The sequence below is a fragment of the Pan troglodytes genome, chromosome 5 (assembly GCF_028858775.2).
Source record: "Pan troglodytes isolate AG18354 chromosome 5, NHGRI_mPanTro3-v2.0_pri, whole genome shotgun sequence".
NCBI classification, from domain to species: domain Eukaryota; kingdom Metazoa; phylum Chordata; class Mammalia; order Primates; family Hominidae; genus Pan; species Pan troglodytes.
The window spans coordinates 59,733,670-59,760,073 of record NC_072403.2 but is presented as its reverse complement, the minus strand read 5'-3'; the positions used below and the strand labels follow the sequence as shown (position 1 = coordinate 59,760,073).

Below are 26,404 nucleotides of genomic sequence, written 5' to 3'. Positions count from 1 at the left end.
TCAATTTCTTTTTAAAAAGACAAACTCCCGGCCGGGCGCGGTGGCTCACCCCTGTAATCCCAGCACTTTGGGAGGCCGAGGTGGGCGGATCCACAAGGTCAGGAGATCGAGACCATCCTGGCTAACACGGTGAAACCCCATCTCTACTAAAAATACAAAAAATTAGCCGGGCGTGGTGGCGGGCACCTGTAGTCCCAGCTACTCGGGAGGGTGAGGCAGGAGAATGGCATGAACCCGGAAGGCGGAGCTTGCAGTGAGCTGAGATCACGCCTGGGCGACAGAGCGAGACTCCATCTCAAAAAAAGAAAAAAGAAAAAAAAACTCCCCGCTAATATGTCACCATGAAATTAACACCAACGTTCTTCAAATCAAATGTAACTTGGTGCGGAGTTGCAGTTCTCTAGTTCTACTTTCTCTTGACCAAGTGTTTACGTAGAAGAAACAACAAAGGGAAGGGGAGGAGGATGAGATGTACACCACCCAGTATCTCCTTCCAAAAGCAATCTGTAAATAATCTGTAAATCATAATTTTACTTCAAAAGTAAAAATTTAAAAACAAAGGGCTTTGTTTTCAGTTTTAAATTTCCATGTAATGCCTAACCAGTTTTATTAAGAAGACAGTAATCCCTCAGCTATTTTCACATTTAAATTTTTAAAATGAATGTTAGGATTGTCATTTTATCTCTTCGGTATCCATTACTTTCACACTTATTTTAACAAACCAAGGACACCCACTAATGAAAGAAGGAAAATGTCCTTCTCTGCATCAAAAACTTGACTCACTGGGCATCACTGAAAGCATCTTGCAAAGCAGTTTCACACAGCCTCATGCTGAGTGTTATGCCAAGTTTCCACAGCCATGCTCTCAGCATCTCCTGCCTGAAACATAGACCAGAGCCAAGGGGGAGAAACCCGCCTGCTAAGGCAGAAGGAGCTGTGCAGGGTGCCTTCTGTGAGCCATCTCATCTGGTTAGTAATGACCCAGCAAGTTGATGATGCTACCATGACATGATTAGGACCATGAGGTTTTGTGTGAGGCCCACTTGATAGAAATAGGTAAAACCACAATTCGACCCTGGCCAAATGCCAAAGCTCCTGCCCTCACCCTCACTGACTGAGGCATCTCCAGGTGTCTCTGTTCTTCAGAACTCTCTCATTTAAATTTTAAAAACACCTCTCAGTTTTAGGTATATACATAAGTCTTACCTTCCTAAACATACGAAGAGACACTGGAATTTTTGCTGTTTGATTTTATTTTAAGAATGTGATACATATTTTAAAATTATCTTTAAATTTTGTCTTCAGAGCAAATGGCATAGGCTACAGTTACTATAAGCAAACAACACTTGAGCAAAAATACTGCTGAAATGCCCTAGTTCCCACCCCCATCATGCTAACACCCAGATATAACATCCTGCTAAATAAAAAAGTTCTGGCTACAAAACCTCGTAAGTTTCTACTGTTTGGGGGAAGTAAAGAAAATGTGGATGTATGGGTGATACATCAACAACAAAAAATATCATATTTTTATAATATTTCAAAAGTAAAAATTAACAAAGTACAGGCTAAGTATCCCTTATCTGAAATGCTTGGAACTGTTAGTGTTTCAAATTTTGGATTTTGGAGTATCTGCAATATACTTAATCTGAAATCCAAAATGCTCCAATGAGCATTTTCTTTGAGCAAATGGTCGGCACTCATAAAGTTTCAGATTTGGGGGCGTTTCAGATTTCTGGATTTGGAGTGCTCAACCTGTATATAAAAGAATATCCTTATATTCTGAGGTAATACTTCCCCAATTATTTTAAACTATTTAAAATAAAGAAACTTGGATATTATAATCAGACTCAATAGAGCCACTGATGAAAGCCACTCTAAAAAGAGCACATGGAATCTGAGAGGCCTGGGGCCCAGGCTTGAATCCTGCTTGTCCCTCACTAATTAGCTAGGCTTGCTTGCCTGAGGTGTTTACTGCTGAATCTCGATTTTCCCTAAAATAAATATAATCATATCTATTATGGCAATTAGAGCATAATACATTTTCCCTTCAAGTTAACAGAGCCAGTTTCTTGCCTTATTTCCTCAAGACACCCTTTGTCCCTAAGTGCAGCTGGGTACCTTACAAATGTGTGTGCCTTGAGTCAGGGTCTTCAGAAAGATTGCTACAAGATGCTGCTAATCACGGATGTCATCTCCACTACTAAAAAACTCCTTGAAGGACAAGCCCTACATCTGGCATTGGCCAATTTTTAACTCATCAAACATTGTCTGTAACTGGACTGGAAGAAACAGAAAGCAAACAAAGCCTCTGACTATAGACTCCTACCTCCTGTATGAGCCCAAACCTCACAGCATAATCTGGACAAGTCATTCTCAGTTCCAAGTATCACTAAGTGATTCTAGAATGAAACTATGGGTTTGGTTCACATCAGTAGCTTGCCTTGGACAGTCCTTCACCAAAATGTAGAACCCAACCAGCCCACTCCAGAACATGGTTCTCTCCAAATTGTTGTAGTAACAGAGCTGACATAAAACAGAATCAGCCTAAATGCAGAATTGGAACAGAGACATTAACACAAAAGTGAATGAATGAATAATCTCCTTTTGTGGTCTTTCAGAATACAGTATCTTCAGTCAAGTCCCTGTCCCATCAAAGCAACCCATTGAATTCAAATATCTTCACATCTCTTACAGCACCCCAATAAGGAACATGCTCCTGAGCAGCTTCGGGAGTGGGATCCAAACCTAATCCTGTGTGCTGAAGAGCCCAAGCTCTTAATCAGAAGGTCAAGAGAGACAGAGGGAGACCCAACCTCCACAGGCCTTTATCTACTATTTCAGTTAAACATGGTATTACAGAGATACAAGAAAGAATCAGGCATTTCTAAAACTTTTACAAATGCGATTTTAAAAATTAAACACTTTAATAGTTCTACTACTACTACTAATAATACTGGCAACTTACTCTATGACAGACTTCGTTATAACTTCTTTATGAGAATTAACTTATCGGATGAGAAAACTAAGGCACAGAGAGGAAGCTTGAACAAGGTCTCACAAAATTGCCAAGTAGAAAAGCCAGGATTCACCAGGGAATCTGCATTCTTAACCACTATGTTGTGCTGCCTCTCACTCGAGTTGGTAAGTCAATTTTGCAAATAGGTAATAATATATTTATGTATATACATATTTATTTTTATGTGTATGTGTGTGTGTGTGTGTGTGTATATATATATATATATATATATATATATATATATATATATATTTTTTTTTTTTTTTTTTTTTTTTTAGACAGAATCTTACTCTGTCACCCAGCCTGGAGTGCAGTGGTGTGATCTTGGCTCACTGCAACCTCCGCCTCCTGGGTTCAAGCGATTCTCCTGCCTCTGCCTTCCGAGTAGCTGGGACTACAGGCATGCACCACCACACCCAGCTAATTTTTGTATTTGTAGTAGAGATGGGGTTTCACCAGACCAGATAGTTGGCCTGGCTGGTCTCGAACTCCTGACCCCAGGTGATCTGCCTACCTAGGCCTGCCCAAAGTGCTAGGATTACAGGCATGAGCCATCACACCCGGCCAATTTATATATATTTACAACAATATATTCAGTAAAGAGTTTCTTCTTTTCCCCCATCAATCCAGCTTCCCACTACCAAACCGTTTTCACAGGAAATTACCTTAAAAATTTCATATGGATTCATGCAGGGCTTTCTTTAGGTGTGAATGTATATAGTCTCTCTCCCTCTTTTTTTTTTTTTTTTACAAGAAAGGTAGCGTTCTATACATATATATCTGGCACTTTGCTTTCCTCACTTACCAGATTTTTTTTTTGTCTCATTTTTTATTTGTACATACCAGTATTTTTTCAACAATTGCACAGTATCTTACTGTCTATGGATACCTTTATTTTTTTAACTAGAACCCTATTAACAAACATTTCATCCTTCAATTTTAATTTCTGACAAATTAATTTCTACACAATACTGCTGGAATGACCTCTTCTTCCTCCTCCTACCAAAAAAAAACATGACTTTCTATCCTCCCTGTCAATTCCTACCATTTTTACCAACAAAGGAAGTTGGGGGGCAGGAGAGCACACCTAACAAGCTCCTGCAGGAAGAGAATACATGAAGTATTTCTTCTCAGCACACTAATTCTTAATGTTTTACACTGTTCATAATAGCAGGGACAAAAGTTGCACTCTTTTGTAAGTCAGAATGTAGGCCAACTGTATTTTTAGGATTCTATTTCAGTGACTGGATGAATGGTTACTTTAAGGAATTTACATCTGTTCTCCACTATGTTTTCAAAACCCTTTTTAACCCACTTAATTTTTTTCCATTTTAGCGGCCAAAATCATTAAGAAAATAAAGAGTAAAACACATTAAGGTAGACCAAACAAACAAGTGGCAGTTCACTGTAAACCCATTAATATATAAAACAACAACTACTTATGGCAACATTATTTGATTGGGAAAAACTATTAATGGGGGAATGGGGAGTTGCTTATACATTCATAATACTTCTACTCTTTCAGCATCAAATTAGAATTCAAAAACCTCTGGTTACAAATTTTCTTATGGTGGCTTTGCTCTAGAAAACTTTTTTTAAAACATCTTTATTTTTGTTTTTGAAATAATAAATATTTTATAGTAATTCCCAGGACTCAAAAAAGAACATTAAATATGGTAATAGTTTTCAAAAACAGGATTTACTCCTTTTAGGCAGCATGCACTTATAATATAGGTAAGCTGCCTAGCACTAGGCCTTGTGACTGGGGGCCACATGGATCACTTAGCTCAAGCTCACTCAAAATTAAGGTCACCATTCCCAAGGGCAGCAGACTCAGCAGACATAAAATCAGACCCACGCGCTCTAGTTCAATCTGCCAGAGAACCTAGGGCCTACTCATTCTACTTCTATCAGCAACTTGTAGTAATTAAATGTTTATTGATAATGACCTTTTAGTGACTGAATAACTGTTTCGGGTACTGGACTATTTCATTACATATATTCCTTCTCCTCTAAGAATGCTATTTTTGGAGAAGACAACTCAGTTAAACAGGGAGTAGAGATATTTAGGCTAACATATTTGAGGGTATTGGTTTCTTTAACGGTAAAGGATACAGAATCTCATGGAAGGGCATATCAAGTAAAGACAAAGCAGCATGCTCCCAGACACAATCATAGGCTTCCCAGAACCTCAGAATTTTCCATCAGTTGCCGCTGGAGTTTTTGTGTGCTCTTGACCTCCACTCTCACTCTACATCACTTGAGCATTTTGGAGACTCTGGCTATGTGTACCTGCCTGATCACCAGGTGCAAGTAACTAAACAAAATGATCTTAGCACACTACTTTTAAGGTTACATTACAGAGTATTTCCTGTAAGAATAAACTGGGTCGGTTTCCCAGGTATAACATCATCCTTCAGCAGTACCCAGCTTCAAATTTGCCTAAGGTCCATTCTTTTTACTGAGATATAATTCACAAACTATGAAATTCACCTTTGAAAGTGTACAGTTCGGTGGTCTTTAATATATTTATTCAGGAAGTATAGAAACGTCACCACTATCTAATCTAGAAAATTTTCATCATACCGAAAAGAAAATTCATACTCATTAGAAGTCATTCCTCCACCCCACAACACCCAACAACCAATAATTTAATTTCTGTCTCTATGGATTTGACTATAGCATGCATTTTGTAAAAAGTGAGTCATAGAATATGTGATTGTTTGTGTCTGGTTCTTTTACTTAACATGTTTTCAAAGTTCATCCAGGAATACTATTTCACTGTATACATATGCCACATTTTGTTTATCCACTTACCCACTGATGAAAATTTCAGTTGTTTCTACCTTTTTATTATAAATAATGCCAATAATAACCCTCCTAGGTTTTCGATTCTTTTGAGTATACATAGCTAGGAATGGAATTGCTGGGTCACAAGGTAACTATGTTCAATTTTAAGGAGGACCTCCCCAAACTGTTTTACAAAGGGGCTAAACCATTTTACACTCCCACCAACAACATATGAGGGTTTCAATTTCTCTACATCCTGAACAACACTTGTTAGCATTTATCTTTTTAATTATAATCATCCTAGAGGGTATAAAGTAGCATCTCATTGTGGTTTTGACTTGCATTTTCCTGATGACTAATGCTGTTAAACATCTTTTCATATGCTTATTGGTTATTTGCATATCTTCTCTGAAGAAATGCCTATTTGAATCCTTTGCCCATTTTTAATTGGGTTGGTTCTTTTATTACAGAGTTGTAAAAGTTCTAAATATATTCTGGTAACTAGACTCTGATAAGATATATGATTTACAAATATTTTTTCCCATTCTGTGGGTTGTCTTTTCACTTTCTTGAAAGTATTCTTTGATGCACACAAGTTTTAAATTTTGATGCAGTCCAATTTATCATTTTTTTCTTTTGTTACACAGACTTTGGTGTCATAGCTAGGAAACCACTGCTTAATCCAATGTAACAAAGATTTACCCCTGTTTTCTTATAGGACTTTTACAGTTTTAGCTCTTATATTCAGATCTCTGATTTTGATTTAGTTTTTGTGTCTGGCATGAGGTAGGAGTATAACTTCATTCTTTTGTATGTTCATAGTTTTCCCAACAGCATTTGTTAAAAAGACTATTCTTTCTCCACTGAATTGTTTTGATATCTTTGTCAAAATCAATTAATGACATATGTAAGGATTCTGATGGGGCTTAAGATGAGTCTGTAGATCGACTTGTCAAGTATTGCTATCTTAACAATATTAAGTATCAACCCATGAACACACATTATCTTACCACTTAGTCTTCTTTAAATCTTTCAATGTTTTATACTTAGCATGTACATGTCCTACATTTCTTCTGTTAAATTTATCCTAAGAATTTTATACTTTTTTGTGTTTTGTAAATACAATTGTTTAATGCTGATATATAAAAATATAACTGATTTTTGTTTTGTAATCTTGTATCCTGCCATCTTCCTGAATTAATTTATTAGCTCTAATAATTTTTGCAGATTCCTTAGGATTCTTTCTATATAAGATCATGTCATCTGAAGAGTAACTCATTTTTAAAAAGTAAAACACAAAGTGTGTGGCTTGAGTAGAAACTGATATAACTGATCCCAAGAAAAATATTTTCAGTATTAAAATGTTCTTTTGAAAGACAAATTCATTCACACATTGTACCAACATTTCAAAACTCCTTAAAGCAAAAATTATCCTTCCTGGCCTTACCAGTGGAATCTTCTAAGTGTTTTTAGTGATAGTAAAGTAAAAAGCCATTGTTGACTAGGCACTGTTTTTAAGGGCATATCTAAATATCAATTTTTTAAATTCAGATAGTTTTCTGAAATCCTGTCCCAAGACTTGGAACTCGACTCAGTAAGACCCCACTGCATGCTCTCCCATGCCAACCGGCATCTGCAGTGACATAGAAAGTCATTCACTTAATTATACCCCAACTTTTTTCTAAAGGGGATTTAAATAAGTCTTTAAAAATTGCAAATATGCAAAAAGGTTCATGAAACAACATTAGGGCCATGAAAGAGGGGAGACACTAATGTGTTCATTATGAGAAGCATGCAGTAAAGAACATGCAGTATCTTCAAGGAAGAAACTAAGTTCAAATGCCAGCTCTACCACCCACCAGCAATGCACACCTGGGCAGATCACTTATCTCCATTTCACAGAGGAAGCTAATAAAGCTCAGGATGGGTAAAGCTAGCCTCAGGAGGAAGGGTGTCATGAGACAGTGTATGCACCTCAAAGAGTCCCTACCCCACCGAGACTGTCAGCATCATCTTTCCCTTCATCGCACAGAAAAGAACACAGCTGCTCTCACTGGTTATCAGAATTAGCTTTAAGCTTACTGGCAACAAAGGCAGGAAAATAAATGTTGGAAATGTTATTAAAAAGGAAAAAGCTTACCAGTTCTTTTGGTAAAGCATTTGTTTCTTTAAAAATAAATTTATTGTCTCCCTAATATTACATCAGAGATATTAAGCAGTATCAATAGACAATAATTATTTTTTCTTGGAAGGTTTTAGAGCAACAGAAACTGTTTTTTTTTTAATAGTTGCTTCTTTTAAACAACTTTTTCTAGAAATTGAGTACAACCGCATCAGGCCAAAAAAGTGACAATGCAGGAACAGGCTAAAGTGGTCCTAGCATAAATCTTCCAGAACCTGAGCTTGACTGCCTATGATGTGATGTTGGAAGCAAGTGGAATAAAGGAGGCAATACTCTGTACTTTGTCACGTGTATTTGTTTGGTATGTGAGAACAATGCCAGGGTAGGTACAGACACAAAGAGAACTGGACAACCAAGGTTCCTGTAGTATCAGAGTACAAGCTGATCCCAGTACATACACCAGTTATATACATAAAATTAAACAGTGAACAACTACACTTCTGTGTAAAGACAAAGGACTAAAGTGCTTATTGTGTGGGGAGTACGACCTGCAAGTCTGGGATCTATTTCACCTGTCAATCACTGGGGAAGGCATGATGAAAGATGTAAAATTTCAATCATTAAATGAAACACCCCAGCCAGTTTGGAAAGAGACAAGGCAGGTAAAAAATTTTAACATTCACCTGAACTGGAATAAGCGGGATGGAAAATGAATGAATGAATACAAATTACTGTAAAATAAAAATTAACAAAGTGTATGAAAATCATACAAACGCACAAAAATAAATGATGCAGTACAAAAATAATCAGCGAGCCTACCCTATTCATGATTGTCTTTGAACTGCACCATAGGAAGTGCTCCTTAAAATTTTTGCTTTGCAAACATTTATTCCTTGATTTAACCCACCACCATTATAACTGCCATCCCTCACTGGTTCTCCAAAAATTAGGTAAATAATTATACCTGTATTTATTAACCTTTCTTAAATGTTATGTATAGCTCATATTTATGTCAATGTTTGATATTAGAAGTGTTTTGGGTTTTTGCTTGGAAGTTTGATAATGTTTTTCTGATCAGAAATATGCCACAGTAACTTAACTCTTGTTTATATCAATTAACCTATGGTAAACTTGGCTTCATAATACTTTGTTTCACTTGATGTCGCAGTTTTCAAGAACCTATGGATAATGTTATGTGAGGACCCACTGTAAATAATTGGGAATATTTAAGAATGAAATAAAAATATGCATTCTTTCCACTTATATGTATAATTTTTTTCAAACAGCTACTAGGTTATTAGGACATAAACACTTATTAAGATGTTTGGACCTACTTAATGAACTGTTAGATATTTCCAGGAGTATTAAAAGAAAGTTACTGAGCCCATAAGGGCCCCAGGAACCAACTGTCCTATGGCAATGGCAGAGTAGAGTAGTAAAAAAACACAGGACTGGGACCTGGAGAGCCGTAGTCCAGTTCTAGCTCTGCCATCAACTCCTAAAAACTTCTTCAAATTAACTGACCATAGGCAAACCAAACACATGATGGGAGAGATGTGTCCAGGTGCCCCCAGGTTCAAGGCATTGCAAGTCTGCTCACTCTATATAAAGACTTTTACCCTCCCCTCTTAGTCTGAGTACCCCTGACCATCCTGAGGAGGCCCAAGTCCTTGAGACATCCATAGCTTTCCCATTTAATGCCAACTACTGTGCTAGGTGCCAAGAGGAGAAATGAAGTCCTATCTTCACTGAAGCTTGAGAGGCCAATGCTAATGTGGTTTACCCATCTGACCACATAAGCAGAGGTAATTTATGTAAAGATTCCACATCAGACTCCACAAAGATAACAGTAAGAATCAAGCAATCAAATGGCCATTCCATGTTCTTTCAAATTTTGTGGAATATTAAACAGGTATGTCTTCTATGCAAAACAATTCCATCTCCAAGAAGTGGTACTGGTTACTAAATATTGGTTAACTAAATGTGCTAAATGCTCTAAAGAAACTATTTGGGAATCCTTTCAGAAATGAATGAAGCTTTGCCACAAGGAAAGCTTCCAAGTTTCAAATAATTTGCTTTAAATGTAGTACACTTATGCATATATGAGATTTCCTCAACAATTCACTGTTTCAAGTGCATGTTCCACAAGGTCTTGGACACCAGGTATGCCCAATCTTCTCCAAGGAAGAATTTGTTCTTTGATTGTTTCTTTCTGGTATGTGAGAACAGGCCATTACTTGAGCATGCATGAGGAAGAAATCACAGTTTCTTGCTATGGTAACAAAATTACTAACAACCAAGAATAGAAAACTCTCTCTTTTTCATTTAATTTCACAAAGTGACCTAATAAGAATCAGTCAATTTCAAGATCAAAGTGGCATTTTATTCAGTAAACAATCAGTATCCACAATGCTATAATAGTAACAGAAGCTGATTAAGTCCACAAACAAAACAAAACAAAAAAATCTTGAACACTGACAAAAGCAGGTACAGATATTAACAGAAAATATATAATAATGAACATTATAAAAAATGTATTCTAAAATAATACTTTCCATTAAAATAGTACAGTAGAGGGTGAGAGGGACACTCTGGTTTAATAACATATTTTATCTCAAAGCATTAAGACTTTTTAAAAAGACACAAAATGGGAAAAAAGGAGAGGGGTAGGAATCAGAGGCTAGAAAGGAGAACCATCTAGGCAGCTGCAGACTAAGAATGAATGGAAGGGAGGGTAACAAGGGAATTAAACTCCAGACATCCTGAGGAGCAAGAGGAGGACAGTGTTAGTTCGGGTGTTTAAACAGCTACTATATTTAAGATTTTTTTGTGTGTGGGGGGGCAAAGCAGGGATGGGGTCTTGCTCTGTCACCCAGGCTGGAATTCAGTGGCACAATCACGGCTCACTGCAGCCTCAACCTTCTGGGCTCAAGTGATCCTTCCTCTTCAACCTTCCAAGTAGCTGGGACTACAGCTTTGGGCCACCAGGCCCAGCTGATTTTTTTTGTTTTTGTAGAGATGGGTTATCGTCATGTTGCCCAGGCTGGTCTTGAACTCCTGGGCTCAAGGAATCCTCCCACCTCAGCCTCCCAAAAGGCTGGCATTACAGGTGTGAGCCACCATGCCCAGCACAAAAATTGTTACATTATAAATATCTGACACTTGATACAGCAAAAGTGAATTGTACATGCATGAAATTCACAATAAAATACCACTGTTTTCTCTGCAACTGATACCATAAACCTAGAGTGTATTGAGGGCTTCCTGTCTTCTTCTCCTCCTGAGAGTTTAAGGGCAGAATTTTTAATTAGCAAGTCTAATGGCATAAAGATAAAACATCAGTGTACATTTCAGAAAAACACCAACTTGCTGGCTGAACAGGTGTCAGCTAGTTGTCTTCTGCCTGAAGAGGATAGAAAGGAGAGGGAAAAGCTGTCTGCAAATATTCTTATAAACCTCTGGAAAGAGAACTTTTGCAAAACAGACATGTCAGACTGTGCTCAACTGCTTACTGTGGTTCTCAAAGAGCAAGTTTCTGTTCTGTCTTAGAACTTACGCAGGACAGGTACAAACAAGGAAAATCATTTATGATGCTAGGGAACACTGGTCTACCAGGTTAGGGTAGACAAGTCAGACTTTTATTTTTAAGTGGTTAACCATGAGCTACTGCATCAACCTGATTTAACCTACTGTATGTCCTGAAAAAGTGAAAAAAGTCTGCAAAGATAATTCAACTAGTTCGTCTGTGGGAATGTATAACAGAACATTTATTCACCAGCATACATTGTCTTCAATGGATTCTATTTCTTGCCATGACTAGGTTCTCCACAACTTCTAAGCCGGCAACATGGAATGTGCCCATATCATTCCTTTCCTCTCCCAGCTCCACTCTCACTCTCCAAATACACCATTCTCATTCCCTATTCTTGGATCCACAGTTCACAAATACTGTCAGACATAGCTGTTCTTTAGGGGCACATACTTTTCGTTTTTAATGGAGTTGTTTGTTGGCTCTCCAGCATGGTTTAAAATTACTGAGTGGTTGTTTCTACCAGTATTTACTGACCACCTACATGACACATAGTACTTGGCTTAAATTAACTACTTTGCCATACATCAGTTTAAAGAGCACTTCTAAACAATTTAGGGTTTTTACTAGTAACAAGTAGCAGCACCCTTTTTAACCAATAAAATTTAGGGACAATTAGATGCAAAAACATAGGAGGCTGGCTATAATCTTTCTTGAAGGTCACATTAAAGAATGAGTAAATGGCTTTCTGAGTAGACAAATAGGAGCTTTAAAAGGGAAGGAGGCTAGAGCTGATGATATAAACCCCCTTTCACCCTGATCCACCCAAACTTCACAAAAAAACTTACTTGCCAATATTTTCAGGTAGAGACTGCAGTGAGATGTCATTTACAGAAAGACATGTTAAATTCTGTAATTCAGGAAAGCTTTCTGGCAACCTAAAATGAAACAAACAAACAAAACGCTGTAAATTTAAAAAGTTCATGTATAGTGTATACCAAGCATAAATATAATGATTTATTCTATGTGCTAACTGAAATAACCTCCTAAAAATGACATTATATATGGCATGTTTGCCTTGTCTTCCTATATATAAGACGCTTGTAAGGAAAAAACAAGACTTCGTATACATAATAGATGTATAGGGGCATGATAAACACATTGTTATGGTGATCTAGAAATAATTAAAGTAGAAAGATATGCAAGCTCTAAGAATAAAGGCAAAAAAATGTTGAGACTACTGAATACTCTATGAAAGAAAATGATGAATTATTGCTGCAGCTAAAAGTGCCTAAGAGTAAAAATACTTTATTGATTAGCAGAAACTAAAGAGAAAATTTCATCAGCCCATGAGATTATAATAAAACACAGGACAGCTACTGCATAATTTTTCTTCCTGTAGTTTGTAATACCCAGGGGAAAGCTATGGAATACTTATTGATCCACTGACAGACAACTGCTACTTTCCTTTCTTTTTGAGATGGAGTCTCACTCTGTCACCCAGGCTGGAGGGCAGTGGCGCAATCTCGGCTCACCGCAACCTCCGCCTCCCGGGTTCAAGAGAGTCTCCTGCCTTAGCTTCCTGAGTAGCTGGGATTACAGGCACGCGCCACCACGCCCAGATAATTTTTGTATTTTTAAGTAGAGACGGGGTTTCACCATGTTGGTCAGGCTGGTCTCAAACTCCTGACCTAGTAATCCACCCGCCTTGGCCTCCCAAAGTGCTGGGATTACAGGTGTGAACCACCGCGACAACTGCTACTTTCTTAACATTTTTCTTTTAGTTCTATTTAAGTTGCCAACCACTTGAAATAATTTTATGTTTTACTATGTTCTACACAAAGGGATATTTTTTATATGTCCCTTAAAGTCTACAGAATAACAAGGCTTTAAAATAAAATCATTATTTAAAATTTACAAAGAAAGTTTAGTTTCAGTATTTCTATGGTTTCCATATTTAGGGAGGGAAGGAAAACCTAACTAAAGGCAAAGGATCTCATTGCATCTAAAATGCTGAAGGTTATTAAACATAAATCTGCTAATAAAGACAACAGAACATTTAAGCATCACTTTTTTTCAGTGACGGAGAGATTTCTGGCTTTAGTGATGGTGTCTAGATTAGAATCTTCCATTTTTATCTTTCTAGGTTCCTTTTAAAAAAGGCCTACATAACATTATGTTTGATATTTAATATAGGTTAATTCCAAACTTCAAAACCAAATCCAGACCCACAAGATCAGGGTATTAACTGGAATATTTATAATCACTGGAATTTGTTCTGAGGAACAGGTAACAGAGGTAAGATTTTTACTTATAATTCAAAAGATGCAACTTATCTGTTCTGCCTGAGTTTTTAACCAGAAAGTATATATCATTTTATAATTTAAAAACTAGCTAAGATGTTCTTAAACATAAGAATAATATAGTTTTGATTTAAATAGGTGCTTTTTTACTGGCTGTTAACCTAAGGGCTAAACTAGATGTGATGAGGAAGTACAGACCCAAGGTTAGGAGAAACAAACTGCAGTTCGAGCTTCCCACTCATTAGCTGTATGATCTTGAAAGGTAATTTAGCCTACATGTGCCTCAGTTTCTTTAGCCATAAAATAAGCAAGCCAAACTAAATCATTTTTAAGGTCTCTTCAACTCACAGATGTCATCTTAATTCTTAAAAAAACAGCACACCTGCCAAATTAAAATGGCTTTAAGAAACCTGCCAAATAGAAAGCCAGAATTAAAACAAACAAACAAAACAGTAAAGCCTCACACAAGCTAGGTGTGTTCCAGTTGAGAGAGCACTGAAATAATAGTAAAGTCAAATGTCAGCAGACATTAGAAAAGGAAAATCAAAGAAATAGAAAAAAGGAATACGCAACTGAATGGTTTAAAAAACCCCAACAGCAACATAACGAGTATTTCCCAGCTTGCCAAACCCTGTAGGCTGCCTTAAGTTTAGTCCAGTTCAACAAACATTTATTGAGCACTTACTCCATTCCAGGAATGACAGTAGCATTGAAGACACAATAATAAATAATAGAGGAATTCAATTAACTTCCTTAGGTTAGTCAAGGAGTCTTGGTCAGAGAAATAACTTAAGGGTAAATTTCAAGTGTTATGAAAAAAGTACACAGAGAGCATTACGGGAGCCCAGAGGAGGGGCCTGTGGGTAGTAATTGGGAAAGCCTTCCGGAAAACGTGTGATGCTCAAACTGCAACTTAAGGAAGGTGAAAAGGTTGGAACTCTCAAGAAGACAGAGGCATGAAATGAGCTAACTAGAAGCACTTTATGTTACAGCAGAGACTGACGTCCAGCACAGGTAACTGAGGTCAATGAAGATGGAGAGACATATCAAAGTCAGATGGAGGGGCAAGAAGAGGCTCACATAGGACATAGAGGAGCTCTGACTTTATCTTATAGAGATGGGAGCTACAGAAAGGTTTTAAGAGAAGAGACAGTTGAATGGAAGATGGTGGGGAAAGAGGATAAGGTTGGAGGGACAGTGATAAGTAAGAAAGCTATTAGGGTATAGCTTACTAGATTACTATTTTTCAGTAACAAATGTTATATGTAACTTAATCACTACAATTCAAAGAAGGACAAGCAGAAATAGTTTTAAAAAGAAAACATTTATTTATTGGCAATAAGAAGGTATTGGAAAAATAAAACTAAATAGTGCATTCTCCAGCACTCCATACCCAAGAAGTCCCAAGCAATTTTGAAGTGGGTGAGATGACTCAGAAATTTTAGTTTAATCTTACTTTTCCTAGATCAAAAGAAAAAAGACAGAAAAGAAGGGAAGAGTGCATTTCTTCTGAGGTTCCTCTCAGATTCTTGAGAAATCTTATAAATGGACCCACCTGGCCCAAAGAGACATCTAAAACAGATGCCCAAGGGCTATCTCTGCATTGCACGTGGGCACAATTCAGTTATCCTAGTAACAAGATGCCTGGAAGCCCATGGTGAGTGGACTCACGACTAAGCCAGGAGCCATAAGGAACAGCTCACAGCAATGCCACTCAGCCATGCCTCGGCAACAGACTGTGTCATACCAGGAAGGGTAAAGCTGGAATAAGTAGTAAAACTGACATGGTGGCTTTATTTGCAGGGAAAAAAAAAAAAAGAAATCCTCACAGCTATTGCTAAGGAAATAGTGATGTTGATATGGGTTTTTTGGGGTTTTTTTGTTTGTTTGTTTTTTAATGCAGAGTTAGAGGAAAGTTGAGACAAAAAGATAGTATGGCTGGGCGAGGTGGCTCCGGCCTGTAATCCCAGCACTTTGGAAGGCTGAGGTGGGTGGATCACGAGGTCAGGAGATCGAGATCATCCTGGCCAATATGGTGAAACCCCGTCTCTACTAAAAATACAAAAATTAGCCAGGCATGGTGGCGGGTGCCTGTAGTCCCAGCTACTCAGGAGGCTGAGGCAGGAGAATCACTTGAACCCCGAAGGCGGAGGTTGCACTACAACTCTTCACATTGATTCAGAAATGCACTCCTCATCCTGTTTTGTACACTTCACTGTGCTGCACCTTATCCCTACAACATACTTTAAGGTTTCTATCAATAGAATAGTACGCCTTTCATTGTACAGGGCTATTTATAAAGAAATATCTGTGAAAGTCAACCATCCTTGATAAAGACAGTGATCCATCTAGGTACCTCCAAGATAGTTAACCTGACTGTGTTCTCCGCTTGGCTCTCAAAAAAGATACTCTTACTAGTATAGATAGAAAAGTAAGCAGAAAGCTTACCTAGTCAGTGGGTTTCCGCTGAAGTCAGCTACCTGCAGTGCTTTACAGAATGAAATGCTTTCTGGAATTTCAGGAATCTCTGCAGGAGTAGAGAAAATGTCTATAATTTGCCACCATTATTAACAGTTTTCATCACTCTCAAGATGGATCACACTCACAAGAGAATATCTGGAAATTCCTACCTCCATTCAAACATGACCTACACTTATAAAGTATTTTAATATATTTATATTTGCTTTCCTAATATAAGTTATATTCTCAACAGAAGCACATTAAAGAAAAATAATAAAAACATCAAATCTCTGACAAAATTATAGCTATAGGAGAAGTAAGTTCTAGTATTCTATGGCAGGGGTCCCCAATCCCTGAGCTATGAACCAGTACCTGTGAGGAACCGGTATGCACAGCAGGAGGTGAGCGGCAGGCGGGTGAGCGAAGCTTCATCCATATTTACAGCCACTCCCCATCACTTGCATTACTGCCTGAGCTCCACCTACTGTCAGATCAGCGCCCACATTAGATTCTCATAAGAGCATGAGCCCTATCTAGGTTGTGTGCTCCTTATGAGAATCTAATGCCTGATGATCTGTTTCCCATCACCCCCAGATGGGACTGTCCAGTTGCAGGAAAACAAGCTCAGGGCTCCCATTGAATCTACCTTATGGTGAGTTGTATAATTATTTCATTATATATTACAATGTAATAATAATAGAAATAAAGTGCACAGTAAATGTAATGAGCTTGATTTGTCCCAGAACCATTCCCAACACTGGTCTGTGGAAAAACTGCTCATATGATTTGGTTGTGTCCCCACCCAAATCTCATCTTGAATTCCCATGTGTTGTGGGAGGGACCCAGTAGGAGGTAATTGAATCATGGGGGCAGGTCTTTCCTGTGCTGTTCTCATGATAGTAAGTTTCACGAGATCTGATGGTTATTATAAGGGGGAGTTTTCCTGCACAAGCTCTCTTTGCCTGTCGTCATCCACATAAGATGTGACTCCCTCCTCCTTGCCTTCCACCGTGATTGTGAGGCCTCCCTAGCCACGTGGAACTGTAAGTCCATTAAACCTCTTTCTTTTGTATGTCTTTATCAGCAGCATGAAAACAGACTAACAGAGTAAACTGGTACCAGTAGAGTGGGGTGCTGCTGAAAAGATACCCAAACATGTGGAAGCAACTTTGGAACCGGTTCACAGGCAGAAGCTGGAGCAGTCTGGAGGGCTCAGAAGACAGGAAAACGTGGGAAAGTTTGGAACTTCCTAGAGATTTGTTGAATGGCTTTGACCAAAAGCCTGATAGCAATATGGATAATAAAGTTCAGGCTGAGGTGGGAGATGAGGAACTTGTTGGGAACTGGAGCAAAGGTGACTTGTTATGTTTTAGCAAAGAGACTGGCAGCATTTTGCCCCTGCCCTAGAGATTTGTGGAACTTTGAACTTGAGAGAGATGATTTAGGTATCTGGTGAAAGAAATTTCTAAGCAGCAAAACATTCAAGAGGTGACTTGGGTGCTGTTAAAGGCATTCAGTTTATAAGGGAAGCAGAGCATAAAATTTGGGAAATTTACAGGCTGACAACGTGATAGAAAAAAAAAAACATTTTCTGAGGAGAAATTCAACCTGGCTGAAGAAACTTGCATAAGTAACGAGAAGCTGAATGTTAATCCCCGAGACAATGACAAAAATGTCTCCAGGGCATGTTCAAAGGTCTTCATGGCAGCCCCTCCTATCACAGGCCCAGAGGCCTAGGAGAAAATTGTTTCCTGGGCCCGGTCCAGGGTCCCCATGTTGTGTGCAGTCTAGGGACCTGGTGCCCTGCATCCCAGCCACTCCAGCTCTGACTAAAAGGGGCCAAAGTATAGCTTGGGCTGTTGCTTCAGAGGGTGGAAGCCCCAAACCTTGGCAGCTTCCACATAGTGTTGAGCCTGCGGGTACACAGAAATCAAGAATTGAGGTTTGGGAACCTCTGGCTAGATTTCAGAAGATGTATGGAAATGCCTGGATGCCCAGGCAAAAGTTTGCTTCAGGGGCAAGGCCCTCGTGAGAAACCTCTGCTAGGGCAGTACAAAAAGGAAATGAGGGGTTGGAGCACCCACATAGAATCCCTACTGGGGCAGTGCCTAGTGGAACTGCGAGAAGAGGGCCATCATTCTCCAGACCCCAGAATGGTAGATCCACCAACAGATAGCACCGTGCACCTGGAAAAGCCACCAGACAGTCAAGGCCAGCCCGTGAAAGCAGCCAGGTAAGGGGTTATACCCTGCAAAGCCACAGGGGCAGAGCTGTCCAAGACCGTGGGAACATACTTCTTACATCAGCATGACCTGGATGTGACACATGGAGTCAAAGGAGATCATTTTGGAGATTTAAGATTTGACTGCCCTGCTGGATTTCAGACTTGTATGGGGCCTGCAGCTCCTTTGTTTTGGCCAATGTCTCCCATTTGGAATGGCTGTATTTATTCAATGCCTGTACTGCCATTGTATCTAGGAAGTAACTAACTTGCTTTTGATTTTACAGGCTCATAGATGGAAGGGACTTGCCTTGTCTTGGATGAGATTTGGACTGTGGACTTTTGAGTTAATGCTGAAATGAGTTAAGAGTTTGGGGGACTGTTGGGAAGGCATGATTGGTTTTGAAATGTGAGGACATGAGATTTGGGAGGGGCCAGGGGCAGAATGATATGGTTTGGCTGTGTCCCCATCCAAATCTCATCTTGAATTCCCATGTGTTGTGGGAGGGACCCGGTAGGAGGTAACTGAATCATGGGGGCAGGTCTTTCTGAGCTGTTCTCATGACAGTAAGTAAGTCTCACAAGATCTGATAGTTACTATAAGGGGGAGTTTCCCTGCACAAGCTCTCTTTGCCTGCCACCATCCACATAAGATGTGACTTGCTCCCCCTTGTCTTCCACCATGATTGTGAGGCCTCCCTAGTCAGATGGAACTATGAGTCAAATTAAACCCCTTTCTGTCTTAAATTGCCCAGTCTCGGATATGTCTTTATCAGCAGTGTGAAAATGGACTAATACAACTGTCTTCCACAAAACCAGTCCATGGTGCCAAAAAAATTGAGAACTGCTGTTGTATAGCACTGTAAGATGACTACAGTTAACAATAATATATAGTTTCAAATGGGTGAAAGGAGGATATCAAAAGTTCCTAACACAAAGAAATGATAAATGCTTTAGATGAGTATGCTAATTACCTTGTAATTACACAGTACATTATATGTATCAAAGCATCACTATGTACCCATACATATGTACAATTATTTAACAAATCATTTAAATAATAAAATAACAAAACCCGCCACTACCACCATCAAGTCCCATCACTCTATCAAAAGCACTGATGGCATTCTGTTGTAATTACCTTTAGACTTTCTTTTCCTTATATTTTCATGTGGTGGTATCAGTACCAGGTATTCCAAAGTAGTGCACTTTTAAATTACGATTTTTTTTTTCTGATTACAAACATAAATATTTGTAAAATATACAAAGAAGAAAATAAACACCACCAACACTCTCATCACCTAGAGGTAATCTTTTATTGTGATTTTTTTTACTTGTCACACACACACATGTGTGCACACACATATACACACAGAATATGTGTATAAATAGATTATATTTCACAATACTAAGTTCATGATAATTTGGTTTTTGCACCTTACATTACTTTACAAGCTTTTTTCTCCTATCATTATTTCTCCAAGTAGTTTGCTGTTCTTAATGGCAGAAAAGCACATTGTATATATTTTCATATTTCATTTAATCAATCCTCCATTGTTGGGCATTTAGGTTGTTTCAAAGTTCCTGATGTTATATTTATGTGCATTCCTGATTATTTCCTTAGGCTATGTTCCCAGAAGTAGAATTACTGTGTCAAAGGCATTAACATCTCTACAGAGCTTGAAAAATATTATTAAATTGCTTTTGCGAGCAGCAACTTATGCCCACTTTAACTTTCATCAGCCTGTAGAAGATGCCGTATTCAACATCTCTCCTCCTCTTTTCTTTCTTTTACATTTTAAAAAATGCCAATTGTATTGCTAAAATAGTATGGCAACATTTTATTTTGTATTCTTTTTATGACTATTGCAGCTGAACATTTTCCCCCATATTTACTGGCCTTTAAATACTGTGATTTTTAAAAGACCAAAGTTGCTATTTTAAATTCCTTTCTTGATACAAAACTTGAGATTATAGCTTTTAGGCCTTTAAAAGGTTAGTCTGCAGCATTTAACTTCAAAAATTCATTTATTTTGGACAGATTAACATTGAGAATGGCTAAAATAGAAAGATTTCTCCTGGTTCTTGCTGTTTCTTCCACCAGTCTGACTCATGCAATCTGAGCCAAAACATACTTAATATTTCTAAATTGTGGGTGGTAGGGAAAAGGGAGAATTAAAGAAAAAATGGATGTCTTGCTCCAACAACCTCACAATAATCAGATGCTACATGAAAGATTTTAGTTCAAATTTAAAAGTGTAAAACATTTGGATCTATGCTAACATTTTCCTCACACTATTTTCTGCCTTGCATGGTCAAATGAGGTAGTGAAAAACAAACACTATGGTCCTAGTTTATATAAATATAATCGCTTATTTATGAAAGTAATAGCATAATAGCTTATTTGTGAAAGTAGGACCATAGTGTTTGTTTTTCACTAATAACATATATATATATATATATATATATATATATATATATATCTGTCAAATCTATAGTTGAATCTGGAATAGATTTTTAAAACTCACGAACATTTGTGGACCCTTAGTACAAATTCGGCTGTAGCCCTTTTATAAACATTATCTTATTTAATCTCCTCAAAATGTTTTAACTTTCATTATACAAAATGGACACTAAGGCTCAGAGAGATGAAGTGACTCACCCACCACTACAGATCTATTTCACTGAGTGCTGGCCCTCCCATGTTCAAGTCATGGCATTGCCATGCTTAAGAATAAACAAGCAAATTCATCACAGGATGAGCATCACTGTTCAGGCAAGCAAGGCCGCGCCATGCCGTTGGCTTGCCATGGTCTGAAAAGTGCTGGTCAGCCTGAATACTCCATGATAGTCTCTCTTCTTGTCACCATTTCTGGTTCTGAGGAGCAGTCTATAAGGCTGAGAAAAGAGATGCCTCATTATCTCAGCACAATAAAGGCCACTTATGACAAACCCACAATGAACATCATATGGAATGAAGAAAAGTTGAAAGCTTTTTTTGTAAGATCTAGACAAGACAAGAATATCTACTCTCACCACTTTTATTCAACATATTACTGAAAGTCCTGCCCAGAGAGATTAGGCAAGAGAAAGGAATAAAGGGCATCCAAACTGGAAAAGCAGAAGCTAAATTGTCCTTGTTTGCAGATGACATAATTTTACATATAGAAAACCCTAAAGACTCCATAAAAAAACCCGTGAGAACTAGTAAATAAACTCAATAAACTTACAGGATACAAATTCAACATAGAAAAATCAGTAGCATTTCCCGGCCGGGCATGGTGGCTCGCGCCTGTGGTCCCAGCGCTTTGGGAGGCTGAGGCGGGTGGATCATGGGGTCAGGAGATCAAGACCATCCTGGCTAGCGCAGTGAAACCCTGTCTCCACTAAAAATACAAAAAAAAAAAAAATTAGCCAGGCGTGGTGGCGGATACCTGTGGTCCCAGCTATTCGGGAGGCTGAGGCAGGAGAATGGCATGAACCCAGGAGGTGGAGCTTGTAGCGAGCCCAGATCGCACCATTGCACTGTAGCCTGGGTAACAGAGTGAGACTCCGTCTCAATTAAAAAGAAAAAAAAGAAAAAAAAAGAAAAATCGGTAGCACTTCTATACACCAATGGTGAACTACCTAAAAAAGAAATTTTTAAAAATCAATCCCATTTATAATAGCTACAAAAAATAAAATGCCTAAGAATAAATTTAACCAAATAGGTAAAAAATCTCTACAATGAAAACTATAAAACACTGATGAAAAAAATTGAAGAGGATACAAATAAATGGAAAGATATACTGTGCTTATGGGTTAGAAGAATTAACATTGTGGCCAGGCATGGTGGCTTACACTTGCAATCCCAGCACTTTGGGAGGTCGAAGCAGGCAGATCACTTGAGGTCAGGATTTCGAGACCAGATTGGCCAACATGGTGAAACTCCATCTCTACTAAAAATACAAACATTAGCCAGGTGCAGCGGTGCATGCCTGTAATCCTACCTACTCTGGAGGCCGGGGCAAGAGAATTGCTTGAACGTGGGAGGCCAAGGTTGCAGTGATCCAAGAATGTACCACTGAACTCCAGCCTGAATGACAGAGCAAGACTCTGTCTCCAAAAAAAAAAAAAAGAGAGAGAGAAAAGAAAATTGTTAAAAGTGTCTATACTACCCAAAGCAATCTATAGATTCAATGCAATTGCTGTCAAAATACCACTGATATTCTTCATAGAAATAGAAAAAACAATCCTCTAATTCTTACAGAACCACAAAAGACCCCAAAAAGCCAAAGTAATGGTAAAGAAAAAGAACAAAGCTGGAAGCAACATACTACCTGACTTCAAAAGGATACAAAAAAAAGGAAATTATTATACACTGTTGGTGAGAATGTAAATTACTATACTACAAAGCAATAGTAACCAAAACAGTATGGTACTAGCATAGAAACTGATACATAGACCAGTGAAATAGAATAGAGAACCCAGAAATAAATCCACTCACTACAAATTGGGTTCAGTGTATACTGCTTGGTTGATGGTTGAACCAAAATCTCACAAATCACCACTGAAGAACTTATGTAACCAAATACCACCTGTTCCCCAAAAACCTACAGAAATAAAAATTTTTTTAAAAAAAACAGAAATAAATCCACTCATTTACAGCCAACTGATTTTCAACAAAGGTGCCAAAAACACACATTAGGTGTGCTGGAAAAACCGGATATCCACATGCAGAAGAATGAAACGAGATCCCTATCTCTCATCATATATAAAAATTGACTCAAAATGGGTTAAAGCCTTAAATGTAAGACCTGAAACTATACAACTACCAAAGGAAAACAGGAGAAATGCTTCATGGCATTGGTCTGGGCAAGGATTTCTTTGGACAAGACCTCAAAAACACAGGCAACAAAAGCAAAAAACACGCCAGGTGCGGTAGCTCATACCTGTAATCCCAGCACTCTGGGAAGCCAAGGCGGGCAGATCACCTGAGTTCAGGAGTTCGACACCAGCCTGGCTAACATGGCAAAACCCCGTCTCCACTAAAAATACAAAAATTAGCTGGGCATGGTGGCACTTGCCTGTAATCCCAGCTACTCAGGAGGTTGAGGCGGGAGAATCTCTTGAACCTGGGAGGCAGAGGTTGCAGTGAGCTGAGATCACGACACTGCACCCAAGCCTGGGTAACAAGAGCAAAAGTCCATCTCAAAAAACAAAACAAAACAAAACAAAACAAAACAAAAACAAACAGACAGATGGGATTTTATCAAACTTAAAAGCTTCTTCACAGCAAAGGAAAGACTCAACAGAATAAAGAGACGACCTACAAAATGACAGAAAATATTTGCAAACTACGCATCTGACAAGGGATTGTTAATATCCAGAATACAGAAAAAACTCAACAGCAAAAAAGAAAAATTTGATTTTTAAAAATGAACATAAGATCTGATCTGAATGACATTTCTCAAAAGAAGACATACAAATGGCTAACAAGTACACGAAAAAAATGCCCAGCATTACCAATCACAAGGGAAATGCAAATCAAAACCACAATGAGATATCATCTCACCCCAGTTATTATAGCTATTATCAAAAAGACAAAAAACAACAAATACCAGCAAGGATGCAGAGAAAAGGGACCTCTTACACACTGCTGATGGGAATCTAAATGAGTACAGCCATTATGAAAAACTACGGCGGTTCCTCAAAAAATTCAAAATGGAACTACCATATGATCCAGCAATCCCACTACCAGATACATATCTAAAGGATATGAAATTAGCATATCAAAGATATATCTGCACTCCCATGTTTATCACAGCATTATTCACAAGAGTCAAGACATGGAATCAACCTAAGTGTCCCTCAACAGATGAATGGATAAAGAAAATGTGTATATTTCACACAATGTACTATTCAGCCATAAAAAAAGAATGAAATCAATGTCATTTGAGACAACATAGATGAGCCTGGAGGACATTATTTAAGTGAAATAAGTCAGACTCAGAAAGACAAATATCACATAATCTTACTCATATGTGTAACCTAAAGAAGTTGATCTCATAGAAGTAGCAAGTTGAATAGTGATTAAGAGAGCCTAGGAAGGGTAGTGGGGTGGAGGGGATGGGAAAAAAGTTGACAGGTATAAAGTTACAGTAAGATAAGAGGAATAAGTTCTAGTGTTCCATTCCACACTATGCATGGTAACTAGAATAAACAATAATCTATCAAATTCAAAATAACTAAAAGAGAAGATTTTGAACAATCTCACCACAAAGAAATTATAAATGCTGAGGTCACAAATATGCTAACTACCCTGATTTGATCACTATGCACTGTATAAATGTATCAAAAACACTGCACTTCATAAATATGTACAATTATGTGTCCATTAAAGATAAAACTAAAAAAGATACCTCCTAATAAATTACAGCAGTGAGAAAGAAAAATTTGAAAAGAGGTGTCTCACAAATACCGAGGAAGAGGATGAAGCCACACATTAATATATAAATTTTACAGTGGCTTACTACTCTATCAACAAAAAACAAAACTCAAAGAAGCACAGGGAAAAGACGAAAGGTATGTCTGTTAGGTAGAAGGCTTTAATATTACTCAGAGTAACAGAAGCATCACTGAGACCTGAGAAGATGGGCCAACCGAGAAATCACATGAATGGTGGCTGTAAGAAATTCTGGTCCAGCTGGTCTGGAATTCAGCGATCAGAGGATAACAAAAACAATTGCCAGAGAACACAGCTGGACTAAGTCCAGACATAGCAGACCTAGAGGTCTGGTTTACAGGAAGGTGAATTCTCTCTCCAGGCTAAATTGCTTGTATGCACAAAGTAGCAGACAGTAAACAGAATGCAAGTCTCCTGACTCCCAACACCACTTCTTTCCATCACATCCATGTTCTTAGCTTGACCCTTTGAATGTATTTGCCTGTAAAATAAAAACTTTAGACAAGAAAGGCAATAGTGTGGGTTAAAGAGTCTTGATTGCTGGTTTGCTTTAAGCAAGTTGCTTACCCTGAAATACTCAGCTAACATGTGAAATCCTCAGGGGCACTTTCCTTGAATTCCAAGATTAGATTGGGTTCTCCAGCTCTTAAGTTCCTTGGGCTTCACCTTTGTAAGATCTGTTACAGTTTTAATTAACTAATTGTTTGATGATGGTAAATCTCCCTTACTAAACTCTAAGGTCTCTGGGAAGAGAGACCATGGTGGCCTTGTCAGTTGCAGTTTCTCCAGAGCCCACACAGTATTAAGCATATTGTACGCAGTCCATAGGTCCTGAAGGAATGGATGAGAAACTATATGCAACAAAGACTGTATCAGAACATTGTTCTTTCATGTGGTATACAGTATCTCTATTGTACCACTAAGAAAACCGCTTAGTGCCAGATCTCTTACAAGAGATACTATACAGCTTGCAGGTTATTCCCAGCTGAAATCACTTTTAATTGATTCCCAAATGTTCTGCTGGGGACAAATGTGAGGTTTAAAACTAAATGTATGAAGAAAAAAAAATCTTCTCAATGAGGTCTAGCCTGACCACAATACCCCATTAAAAATTGTAATTTGAGTATTTCCCCCAGACCCCACCATCCCCTTCTTTGACACTCATGACCAATTTCCAAATCCTTTTGGTATTCTCTAATTATTTTTCCTGTCCATCTTTTTCTGTCCACTCCTATTATTATCAACCTAGTTCAGGCCCCAATCTACCAGATGATGACAATAGCCTCTTAAATGGTCTCTCTCTCTATTCAATTTGTCCTCCATCAAATCGGAACAGCCATAAGAGCAATATCTGCACCAGTTTTCTGCACTTATTAGGTTTGCGCCCCTGGGTAAACTACTCATCTGTGCCTCAATTTCCTTACCTGTAAAATAGATCATTGACAAGTATTTTTAAATAATGCTAGTATATCATAATGTAAGTGCTGCAGGAGTTGAGAAGGGAGGAAGCTAGACAAA

General features: G+C 38.2%; 1 protein-coding gene across 1 annotated transcript in view; it reads right to left on the bottom strand.

The window, feature by feature from the left end:
* Nucleotides 1-26,404, bottom strand: part of LRRC1 (leucine rich repeat containing 1) — a 130,310-nt gene that overhangs the window by 28,882 nt on the left and 75,024 nt on the right. Inside the window, exons 3-4 of the mRNA XM_001156152.6 lie at nucleotides 16,209-16,287; nucleotides 12,306-12,395 (exon numbers count right to left, since the gene is read on the bottom strand). Coding sequence (XP_001156152.1) covers nucleotides 12,306-12,395; nucleotides 16,209-16,287 — 169 coding nt within the window. The remainder of the gene's footprint in view (nucleotides 1-12,305; nucleotides 12,396-16,208; nucleotides 16,288-26,404) is intronic.